The sequence below is a fragment of the Crocuta crocuta genome, unplaced genomic scaffold (genome assembly GCF_008692635.1).
Source record: "Crocuta crocuta isolate KB4526 unplaced genomic scaffold, BGI_CrCroc_1.0 scaffold190, whole genome shotgun sequence".
Taxonomy (NCBI): Eukaryota; Metazoa; Chordata; class Mammalia; order Carnivora; family Hyaenidae; genus Crocuta; species Crocuta crocuta.
In genome coordinates this window covers 4,624,201-4,637,127 of record NW_027527955.1, presented here as the reverse complement: position 1 = coordinate 4,637,127, position 12,927 = coordinate 4,624,201, and the positions used below count along the sequence as shown (strand labels likewise).

Genomic DNA, 12,927 nt, shown 5'->3' with positions numbered 1-12,927 from the left:
TGTTAAATATTGACTTAATGGAATTTTCCTAGTGTTCAGAATAAGTCAGAGCATTAGGAAATACCCATTTGACCGTGATATACTGTTTTTTTAAAAAATATTTATTTTGAGAGGAAGAGAGAGCCAGAAAGAGAGAGAAGGAGTGAGCATACATGGGGAAGGGGCAGAGAGAAGGGGAGAGGGAATCCCCAGCAGGGGCTGGATCCCACGAACCATGAGATCATTACTGAGCTGAAATCAAGACCCAGATGCTTAACTTACTGAGCCACCCAGGTGACCCTGTGATATACTATTTTTTTTTAATCTATCAAAGAGGGATAAGTGAATATTAGCCACCACATATATTCCTGCTTCGTGGAACCATGGCCAGAAATGAACAAGATATCTGTATTGCTATTGAAAGATATATTCTAGAGATCCTTGTATAGACTGATTTGAAAACAAGGTATGGGGCATCTGGCTGGCTCAGTCATTGGAGCATGAGACTCTTGATCTTGGGGATGTAAGTTCAAGCTCCACATCACGTAAAGAGATTACTTAAAAATAAAATATTAAAAAAAGAAAACAGGATAAATAAGAGATATCTTTAAGATAAATAGGAGAAATCCTCTCCGTAGGATGAGGTTTGGAAATTGCTGAAAGCTTCTAGACAAGTTAATAGGTAACTTTATGATTATGACCCATGGCATGCATTAACTTTATATAAAAAATCATATTCCTGTAAGCAAGGAGTTCAAAAGCTGATACCACAATCAGTGTTTCTTAAAAGTAAACAACTATATTTAGTGTGAACAGCCTCTTTTTTTTTTTTTTTTTTTTTTTGTTTAGAACTGTTCTGGAGTGATTAAAAGCTCTAGAGGAAGAAAATAACAAAGCAATCCTTAGTGCCCTGGAATCACAGGACCTGAGGGAAAATGATTCTAGGACTCATTAAGAGATAGATTGTTCAGGGAACCTCCTTTGATAAGAAAAGCAGCTAGAATAGAGAAAACACAACCAAAATATCCAACAGTAAGGGAACGAATAATTCAATAAACTATGAGGATATTGTGAAGTTCCAAAAAATTACATTCTAGGAAATTATATAACTGATAAAGGAAAATGTTTATTTATAGTAGTAAGTAAAAATTATAATACAAAATAGTATAGTGGGATTATGAATGACTTATACCTTCTGGCATTTTCTATAAGAATATGTGTAATTTTAACACAGCCGAAAGTACCCAGTGTATAATGGGTATTCAAGATATGGAGCTATTTTTGTAAGGTGCCATTGGCTCTATTGTTCTTTTCTAAGAACAATAAAGATTTTAAATAAGCATAGGAAAAAAACTACACCTTGATAGCTTCGCTTGGAACTAGAAAGTCAAGGTAATTATTAATGGGATACTTGTGTCTAATTGCTTTTCATGTTTCCATTTGTTTCTGTAGGCTAGAATTGGGGCAGCCATTTTAAAGAAAAGAATATGTAGACTTTATAATCATTTTTAACTATACTATGTTAATGGAGAAAAACCAAGGGGCACCTGGCTGGCTCAGTTGGTAGAGCATGCGATTCTTGATCTTAGGGTTATGAGTTTGAGCCCCATGTTGTGTGTAGAGATTACTTAAAACATAAAAAAGGAATTTAAATTAAAATAAAGAAAAAAGTCAAGAGAAAATTCATCTACTAGAATGACTATGGAATCCCTCAAGTCAAAGTAACAGTGTAAGTATTTGTGTAGCTAATGTACTATGGTATTTTATTTATTTATATATTTATTTATTTTTAATTTTTTTAATGTTTTATTTATTTCTGAGAGAGAGAGAGGAAGCGTGAGCAGGGGAGCGTCAGAGAGAGAGAGAGAGATACAGGATGTGAAGCAGGCTCCAGGCTCTGAGCTAGCTGTCAGCACAGAGCCCGATGCAGGGCTCAAACCCATGAACTGTGAGGTCATGACCTGAGCTGAAGTCTTTATGCTTAACTGACTGAGCTACCCAGGTGCCCCTGCACTATGGTATTTTAAAACATAGTGAAAAGTAAGGTAGTAACTGGAAATTTGCCCTGGATTTGGAGCATATAGATGAATTCACTTTTGCCTCCACCACTTATACTTAATGTGACTTTATGGAAGTAACCTCCCTCATACTCCGTTTATCCACCTATAAAATGGGGATGATGAAATCCAGATTGAATGGTTAATATGAAAATTAGAGATTATTGAAAAATCCCTAGCTCCATAATACCTGCTATTATTATTCCTCTACAATGTGTGGTCTTTTCAAATAAAAAGAATTAGCAAAGTAATGAAGAATTTATTTGTAGGAAGAGAATAAAACATAGGACAGTAATTTGAAACTGTAAATGACAAAGCATAATCTTGCAAGAGTCTAATCTACTATCATGTATTTAAAAGCCACAATACTCAGGAAAGGAAAGTGGCTTCCAAATTTTATTGACCATGACTCACAGCATATTGTGACACAGTATACCCACATGTATATTTATATATAACTGAAAAAAATTATGAAACAGTACTCGGTCTTATTATATGTGATGCACGCTGGCATTTTCTATTTTGTTTTATTTTTTTATATTGCTGTTCTATTTCACTATACAAATCTACTATTTTTTTTTTTTTTTAAGTAGGCTCCATGCTGGGCAGAGGCCAATGTGAGGCTTGAATTCAAAACACTGAGATCAAGACCTGAGCTGAGATCAAGAGTCAAATACTTAACCAACTGACCGCCCTGTGCCCTTCAGTCCACTTTACCTATGTTCTGCAGTTTGAAAAACACTGCTCTCAAAGATACCTAAGAGGGGTACCTGGGTGGCTCAATAGGTTAAGGGTCAGACTCTGGCTCTGATCATGATCTTGTGGTTCATGAGTTCGAGCCCTACACCGGGCTCTGTGCTGATAGCTCAGAGCCTGGAGCCTGCTTCGGATTCTGTGTCTCCTTTTCTCTCTGCCTCTTTCTTACTCTCTCTCCTTTTCTTGCTCTCTCTCTCTCTCTCTCAAAAATAAACATTTAAAAAATTTTTAAGATATCTAAGAAATTAAACATACTCTTAGAGTTATATATCTCAGCTTGATGATTAGTGTCATGTCAGTTGGATCTTATATAAATGGTTGACATCAAAGAAACTATTTGAAATACCTTTAACACAGTATAAAAGCACTAAGTATAGTAAACAATGTAGAATGTATAATGAGCTATGAATTGAATATGATATAATTGAATGCTTGTGGTTAATTCCATATTATACCAGAAGATGAAATTATTCTAAAACATTGTTATTTAATTAAGGAAACATTTTAGCACAGGAAATGGTTTATTCCCAAAGTACAGCATTTAAAAAAATATTTATATTGAGATATAATTTACATACAATGAAACTCATGGCTTGTTGGTATATTCACAAAGTTGCAAAACCATCACCACTAGAACAATTTCATCTCCCCCAAAACCCTTTTATCCATTAGCATTCACTTTCTATTCCTCCCTCCCCCCTACTCACTGCCAATCACTAATCTACTTCCTGCCTCTATAGATTTGTTTATTCTTGTTATTTCATATAAATGGAAGCAAACAATATTCAGTTTTGTACACCTTTGTCATTAGCATAATTTCTTAAGGTTCATCTGTGTAGGAGCATATATCAGTACTTTATTCCATTTTCTGTTGAATAATATTCCAGTTGTTGGATCCACCACATTTTGTTTATCCATTAATCAGTTGATGGGTGTTTGGGTTCTTTATACCTTTTGACTATTATGAATAATGGTGCTATGAACATTCATGCACAAGTTTTTGTGCATATATGTTTTTAATTCTGTTGGGTAGATGCCTTGGAATGGAATTTCTGGGTCAATTGATAACTGGGTTTTTTTTGTTTTTGTTTTTGTTTTTTGAGGAAATGCCCAGCTATTTTCCAGAGTGGTTGCATCATTTTATATTCCCATTAGCAATGTATGAGTGTTCCAGTTTCTCCACATCTTTATCAATATTTGTTATTGTCCTTTTTTTTTCTTTGCCCTTTCCAGTAAGACATGAAGTTCTGTCTCATTATAGTTTTGATCTGTACTTCCCTAAGGACTAATGTTATGTTGAGCATCTTTTTGTATACTTGCTTGCCATTCATATATCTTCTTTGTAGAAATGTTTATTCAAGTCTTTTGCCCATTTTTAAATTGAGTTGTCTTGTTGTTGTGTTATAAGAGTCCTTTATGTATTCTGGTTACTAGACCTTAACAGATGCCTGATTTGCAAATATTTGCTCCCATTTTTTTTTTCATTCTTAATGATATCTGTTGAAGCACCCAAGTTCTGATTTGGATAAAGTCCAACTGATCTGCCTTCCTAGGATTTGTTTTTCTTGGTTAGTTGTGCTTTAGGTATCATATCTAAGCCTCATCCAACACCACAAAGATTTATAGATAGATGTTTTCTTCTAAGAGTTTTATAGTTTTAGTTCCATTTTTCAGTCTTTTTTGAGTTAATTTTTGTATGTGATGTGATACTGGGGTCCAGTTTCATTCAGTCTTTTGCATGTGTCTATCCAGTTGTCCTTTCACCATTTGTTATAAAGATTATTCTTCCCCAATTGATTGGCTCTGTTCCCTTTAAAAAAAAAATCAACCATAGGGAAAAAAGGGGGGCACCTGGGTGGCTCAGTTGGTTAAGCATCTGACTCTTGATTTTGGCTCAGGTCTTGATCTCAGGGTCATGAGTTCAAGCCCTGCATTGGGCTCCACATTGGGCATGAAGCCCACTTAAAAGGAAGAAAAATTAAAAAATTAACCATAAACATAGGAGTTTATTTCTAGGCTCTCAGTTCTTCTATTCCATTGGTCTATTAAGTCTATCCTTATGCTAGTGCCATGCTGTCTTGATGACTAGCTTTTCAGTAATTTTGGAATAAGTAAGTGTGATTACTCCAATTTATTCCTCTTTTTCAAGATAGTTGGGTTTTTTTGGAGTCCCTTTAATTTCTATATGAATTTTAGGATCAGTTTTTCAGTTTTTTCATAGGGATATCACAGAGCTGCAAAAGAGGCTAGGGCAAGTTAAAATACTACAAAGTTCAGCATTCCTGCTGAATTTCAGCCGTGTGTGTGTGTGTGTGTGTGTGTGTGTGTGTGTTTAATAACTTCTCCAGGATTGCTGTAAGTCCTTGGTTAATTTTCAGAGCTCTGAAAAAGTTGCTTCTGACCATTTTTGCCAATTTTTTCATTGCTTTTATGGAGAAAAGAATTTTCTAAAGTCCTTACTCTGTCATTTTTCCCAGCATCACTCCCTGAGTAAAATATTTTTGAAAAGCACTTTGTATGGAATTGAAACTGACTCTACTCCCAAGTAAGAGTGTGGGAAAGTTGGCTTTATAAAGATATGTAAGTCAGTAAAGGAAAGATGGTCCCATTGATATTCAAGAAAAGGACTTCCAGTATAACTGGGCCAAGATATTAAAACTAGAATTCAAGGAAGTTTCAAAAACCTGAGCAGAACTTCATAGGTCTTCACTTTAGTGGTCTGCCATACAAAATAGTAATTAAAGGCACAGACTTTGAACTCAGCCTTTCTGGATTCAAATTCCAGATTTACTTACTAACTACATAACCTTGTTTTTCTCATCTATCTAACAGGGTTAATAATAGTACCTCTATCATTTTGATTGAGGTTGATATGAATCAATCTATGAATCTATGAATCAATTCATAGAATAGAATTTAAAATAGTCCTTGGCAGGGGTACCTGGGTGGCTCATCGGTTAAGTGTCCAACTTCAGCTCAGATTATGATTTCAAGGTCTGTGAGTTTGAGCCCTGTGTCGGGCTCTGTGCTGACAGCTCAGAGCCTGGAGCTTGCTTCAGATCCTGTGTATCCCTCTCTCTGCCCCTCCTCTGCTCATGCTCTGTCTCCCCCTCTCTCAAAAAATAAACATAAAAAAAAAAAAAGAATAGTCCCTGGCATAAATTATGTGCTGTAAAAATGTTGCTGTTACTATTTTTATATAATCAACTAGTTTAGTTTCTATTTCACTTTCTTTTCATTACCAACTGCCATCTTTACTCCCTATGTCTTTTTAATATCACAGACCTTGGTCTGTCTTAGTTTCAGTTTTATTATAACTTTAGGCAACATATCTTGGCATACTCATTGATCCTTATTTCCTTATTCTCCTTGCTCAACTCATTGAGCTCAACTCTGTCTATATTTTATTTGCTTTAATTCATATTTCCAGAGGCAATATCAGAATGACCCATGTCATCCCTCTTTGGACAGAGATTTCTATATTAAGCCACCTTATGGGCTCCTTCCTGGCCTTTGAATGATCTGCCCTTCAGATGGTTGCCTCTCTATCTGTAATGAGATAAAATGGCATAACATATGGCTATTTAGGATGGTACTATAAGCATATAATGTCCACAGTGGTAACTGAAAAATCACGATTAACACTTCTTTTATTTCAGGGGAAGTTATACTCCAGTTAATCAGAAGACAATGAATGCCAAGAGAGGACCAGTAAAAAAGATTACGAGATCAAACCATCTTCCAAAACTCGATCCATAATTTTAGAACCGGAATTCTATTTCTTCCCTTTTCTTGTCCATAATATTCAACTTGTGAAGTTAACGTTCAACACATTTTTCAGGGAATGAAATAGACAAGAAAGAGCTATCAAACTCCTTTTTCGCTCCTCTTCCAGAAGTTTTTTCTTTTGTCTGTATGAAAGTAATTTTCTTAAGTGATCCTAAAATATCTAATAGCGTTGCTTATGATTTTAAAAATATCCTGAAGGTTGACATTATTACACTTGCCTTTAATAATATGTCCATGATCTGTGCTGGCAGTAATTGGTTTCTAGTTGGTTGTTAGCTAAAAATGTGAGCTCATCAAAACATTTTGTTATTATAGACTATATCATATTCAGATCTTTTAAACTTATGTCTTAGCAACAGATGTTGGTGAGAATGTGGAGAAAAAGGAACCCTCTTCCACTGTTAGTGGGAGTGCAAACTGGTGCAGTTACCCTGGAAAACAGTGTGGAAGTTCCTCAAAAAATTAAAAATAGAGTAACCTTATGACCCAGCAGTAGCACTACTAGGAATTTATCCAAAAGATATAGGAGTGCTGATATACATGTAGGCACATGTACCCCGACGTTTATAGCAGCACTATCAACAATAGCCAAATTATGTAAAGAGCCCAAATGTCCATCAACTGATGAATGGATAAAAAAAGATTTGGTGTGTATTTATATACCTATATATTTATAAATATATGTGTAGGTATAAATATATATACCTATATCTATATATAAGTATATAGATATAAATTTATATATAAATACATATATAATGGATACTACCGGGTGATGAAAAAGAATGTAATATTACTATTTGCAACAACATGGATGGAACTGGAGGGTATTATGCTAAGTGAAATAAGTCAGTCAGGAAAAGACAGATATCATATGTTTTTACTCAAATGTGATTTGAGAAACTTAACAGAAGACCGTAGGCGAAGGGAAGGAAAAATAAGTTACAAACAGAGAGGCAGCCAAACCATAAGAGACTCTTAAATATAAAGAACAAACTAAAGGTTGATAGGGTTGGGGGTTTGGTGGGGAAAATGGGTGATGGGCATTGAGGAGGACACTTGTACGGGTGAGCACTGGGTGTTGTTTGTAAGCGATGAATCATGGAATCTACTCCCGAAGCCAAGACTATACTGTATCTACTGTATGATAGCTAACTTGACATTAAATTTTAAAAAAATACATAAGTAATAAACTTACGGCTTAGGGTGCCTGGGTGGCTCAGTCAGTTGGGTGTCCAGCTCTTGATTTCAACTCAGGTCATTGATCCTAGGCCGTGTTGGGTTCCATGCTGAGTGTGGAGCCTGCCTGGGATGCTCTCTTTCTCACTACGCCCCTCTCCTCTGCTTGTGCTCTCTCTCTCTCTAAAATAAAAACAAAACAAAATAAAACACAAAAATTAATGGTTTAAACAAGGCTACAAATCAGATGGATTTTAAATTTTTATTTGAACTAATGTGGTGTTATGGACATAGCCTTCAATCAGTCATCAGCTTGGTTATAATTCCCACCCTGCCATGAACTTAGATCTTCATCCCATCTTTATTTCCGGTATCTATAAAATGATGGAGGCAAATGATATAACTTCTAAGGTTTGTACTTTGCTAGAAAACCAATACTTACTCAACTACAAGGTCCTACTACTTAGCACATAGTAATTTAAATAATTTTATGTATGATGTTTCTTAATTTACAGTGATGGCCTAATTCTTTAGACCAAACATTGCAAGCATTCACAATCTTCAAGTCTAGAAGTAGAAACAGAGTGAGGATAGGAGAAAGGTTTATTTAATTGTATTTATGTTTAGGTTGTTTGTAATTGTTACCTAGGCCTGGAATATACCTTTGACTTATTTGCCCAACTTAATAAGTAAAATTATTAGACTCTATATTTCCATAAATAACTCAGAGTTAACTAAGTATATTTTCCAGCTAATGGTATTCTCACTTTATATCTGGAACCAAAACGTAACTTTTTTTAGTATCAACAGTAACGAATAAATGCATTTCTTTAATAAATTTTGTAAATACTTTAATGAAGAGTGCATAAATTTCATATAGACAGGTAATCCTTTTATATGACTTTAAAAAGTAATACAGTAAAACATAAAGTAAGTTTCTGTAAATTATTCCAAATGGAAACTGTTTGGAAATGTTTCTCCCATTCTTTTTTTTTTTTTTTTAATTTTTTTTAATGTTTTATTTATTTCTAGGAGAGAGAGAGGGAGAGAGACAGCGTGAGCAGGGGAGGGTCAGAGAGAGAGGGAGTCACAGACTGAAACAGGCTCCAGGCTCTGAGCTGGCAGTCAGCACAGAGCCCGACGTGGGGCCCGAACCCACGAACCGCGAGATCATGACCTAAGCGAAAGTTGGACGCTTAACCAACTAAGCCACCCAGGCGCCCCATGTTTCTCCCATTCTTAAGCTAACAACAGATATCAGGTATAGTGACTCATATTATTAAGCAAATGTTAGATTTTTAAGTCTTATACAATCTTTCTTAACATTAGCAGCATATTGATGATTTAAATGATGACATTTATAATCACAGGATCATCACTGAAAAAAAATTGTTTTCGATCATACAAAGCAAGCCATTTTGGGGATTGAATTTAAGAACATAAATTTATCTGAATCACTAGGACAGGATATTTGTTGAATTCGTGTTTAAATATTAGCTCTACAGGACCATTGATTGAAAAGGTCTTTCTTAAAAAGAGGGATGAGGTAGCATAAAGAACTGATATGGGGGACTCTCTAAGATCTAAGTTCTAATAACAGCTTTGCTACTTCTAAGCTTCTGACTTTGAGTAAGGTATTTGTTATTGTCTTATTTTCATCATTTATAAAACTGGGAATAAATGGCTATGCAGATCAAGGATACTTACTACATATTTACTTGTTTATTTTTTATGTCCTGTTTTTAAAAAGGATTGTGTTAACTTTTACTAAATATAGGGGTATAAAAGCAATGGGCATAATATAACAGAAAAAAAGTTAATGTCTTATAAGTATTCCCCACTTTTCAAGAAAAGCTCTCACTTTTAAGTTGTCTAGCAATCAGCACAAAGAAGGACTGAATTATACAGCTTTCATTTTTTTTGTAGAAGGAATATACAAATAGAGAAAAAGTTTTACCGTATTCGAAGTTTTAAAGATAACGTATCATGCGAAGTGTTTTTCTTTTTTTTGTTTTGGTTTGGTTTGGTTTTTTGAGAGAGAGAGAGAGAGAGAGAGAGAGAGCACGCATCTGTGTGAGCTGGGGAGGGCCAGAAAGAGAGGGAAAGGGAGAATCCCACATAGCTTCCATGCTCAATGTAGAGCCAGACTTGGGGCTTGCTCTCACGACCATGAGATTATGACCTGAGCCAAAATCAAGAGTGGGACGCTTAACCAACTCAGCTACCCAGGCACCCCTCCTGTGAAGTTTTATAAGAAAATTCACTTATTTATTGAAATAACCAGTGCAAAAATCATATCTTGGGGTTTTAACTTTAATACTGAAATATGTACTAATATCAATGTTTGGGTTTTTTTTTTCTTTGGAAGAGTTTAGAATTCATAAAGCAAAATACCAGTGAACAATATTTAATACATTTCAATGTTTTAATATCTAACTGTATTATTAAATATCAATATCATTTATAAAATCAAATTTCGCTATGAAAAAGGCAGATGATGGTGAGTAAAAACAAGGATGTGGAAAAATCGGAACCCTCATACACTGCTGGCGGGAATGTAATGGCACAACCTTTTTTTTTTTTAAACTTTTGTTTTTAATGTTTTATTTATTTCTAGGAGAGAGAGAGACAGCGTGAGCAGGGGAGGGTCAGAGAGAGAGAGAGAGTCACAGACTGAAACAGGCTCCAGGCTCTGAGCCGGCAGTCAGCACAGAGCCCGACGCGGGGCTCGAACCCACGAACCGCGAGATCATGACCTAAGCGAAAGTCGGCCGCTTAACCGACTAAGCCACCCAGGCGTCCCGGCACAACCGTTTTGAAACAGAGTTACCATATGACCCAGCAGTTCCACTCCTGGGTATATACCCCAGAGCAATCAAAAGCTATATCCATATAAAAATGTGTATACGAATATTTATGGCACCATAACACATAATAGCTAAAAAATGTCCATCAACTAACTGATGAATGGATAAACAAAATGTATTATATCTAAACAGTTGGATATTATTCAGCATTGAGAAAAAATGAAGTACTGACATACGCTACGACCTTGGAGGACCTTGAAAACATGATTCTAAATGAAAGAAGCCCGTCACAAGAGGTCGTATATTGCAAAGTTCCATTTATAGGAAAAGTCCAGAACAGGCAAATTCATGCAGACAAAAGGTTAGTAGTAGTTTCCAAAGGCTGGAGGGGCCGGAGGAAAAGTGGGTGATGAGGAATGACCGCTAATGTGTACAAGGTTTCTTTTTGGGGATGATGAAAATGCTCCAAAATTAATTGTGGTGTTGGTTGCACAACTCTCAATATACTAAAAAACACTGAGCACTTTAAATGAGCCAATTGCATGTTATATGACTTGTACCTCAATAAAGCTGTTATAAAAAAAACAAATGTTAAACATGCCAATATTTTATTATAAATTAGCAGATAGATTTTAATGAAATATTATTTGATCTTTCTCCAAAGATGTGGTCTTAAAAATTAAGATGCATCATCATTTGGTGGTGATGTTGAGTCAAGAGCGTAATTTTGAGCATAATTTTCCAGCCAAGAAACTCTTTCAGATACTACAGTAGTCAGAAGAATAATGAGGATTAAGTGCTACTTGCCAAAATTTCCTTGACTTCTTTTGAATAATCTCATCTTTTGCTTCATAACCTTGTGGAGATATTTATGAAACACCTTTTGATGTTTGACTAAGATTAGATTTTTTTAAATATAAAGACGAATATAGTTTTGTTTCAAAGAATTTATTTCTAGTTTTCATCATCTTCATGACTTTTATCATGTCCAGAAAGACATTCCAAGACAGAGTTATCTGTATAACTTTTAGTACTGTGATATCTGTATTCTACTGGACAAGAAATTCTTTATTTTGTTTTTTTTTTAATATTTTTATTTATTTCTAGGAGAGAGAGAGAGAGAGACAGCGTGAGCAGGGGAGGGTCAGAGAGAGAGGGAGTCACAGACTGAAACAGGCTCCAGGCTCTGAGCCGGCAGTCAGCACAGAGCCCGACGCGGGGCTCGAACCCACGAACAGCGAGATCATGACCTAAGCGAAAGTCAGACGCTTAACCGACTAAGCCACCCAGGCGCCCCAGAAATTCTTTATTTTGGATTAAAAACTATTTTTGCAACAGAAGCTTATTAAAAACACTTTTGATTTCTTGTTTGCTATGTCCACAAGTAAGGACCTATCTGGACTTATAGACTACTATGTGTCTTTTTTTTTTTTCATACATTGAGTAATTGAGTTACAGATATTTATTTCAAGATGTAAATAATTTAGATTAAAAAAACATTTAATGTTTATTTTTGAGAGAGAGAGAGAGAGACAGAATGCAAGCAGAGAAGGGGCAGAGAGAGAGACATACATAGTATCCAAAGCAGGCTCCAGGCTCTGAGCTGTCAGCGCAGAGCCTGATGCAGGACTGGAACTCACCAACTGCGAAATCAAGACCTGAGCTGAAGTCAGATGCTTAACTGACTGAACCACCCAGACACCACTAAATAATTTAGATTGTTAAAAGAAATATCAGAATAACAGAATTATAACAACAATGATGCTAAGGGTTTTGGTATCTTAAAAGAGCACAGTATACCAGAATACTAAAACTGCTATTAAGGGGCGCCTGGGTGGCTCAATAGGTTGAGTGTCTTACATTTGATTTCAGCTCAGGTCATGATCCCAGGGTCATGGGATCGAGCTCTGTGTCAGGCTACATGCTGAGCACGGAGCCTGCTTGAGATTCTCTCTGTCTCTCTGTCTCTATCCTAGCTTGCTCTCTCTCTCTTTTCTCTAAAATAAAAACAAGAAACAGACTACTGTTAAAATCACTAAACATGATTGATGTATGAAAAAATATTTTTTAAAAATGTTTTATTTATTTCTAGGAGAGAGAGAGAGAGAGACAGCGTGAGCAGGGGAGGGTCAGAGAGAGAGAGGGAGTCACAGACTGAAACAGGCTCCAGGCTCTGAGCTGGCAGTCAGCACAGAGCCCGACGTGGAGCTTGAACCCACGAACCGCGAGATCATGACCTAAGCGAAAATCAGACGCTCAACCGACTAAGTCACCCAGGCGCCCCTGAAAAAATATTTTTAAAATATTAAAGCACCATTTAAATATAAGGTCATATCATTGTGATAGTAGGGCACTATTTA

The 12,927-nt window shown here is 35.8% G+C and overlaps 1 protein-coding gene across 2 annotated transcripts in view; it reads left to right on the top strand.

Annotated features, from left to right (window-relative positions):
• CCDC169 (coiled-coil domain containing 169) overlaps positions 1–6,644 on the top strand; it is a 35,795-nt gene extending 29,151 nt beyond the window's left edge. For both annotated transcript variants that reach the window (XM_077752548.1, XM_077752547.1), the window contains one exon: positions 6,452–6,644. In XM_077752548.1, the coding sequence (XP_077608674.1) occupies positions 6,452–6,551 (100 nt within the window). In that variant the 3' untranslated portion in view covers positions 6,552–6,644. The remainder of the gene's footprint in view (positions 1–6,451) is intronic.
• Positions 6,645–12,927: the final 6,283 nt, after the last annotated feature.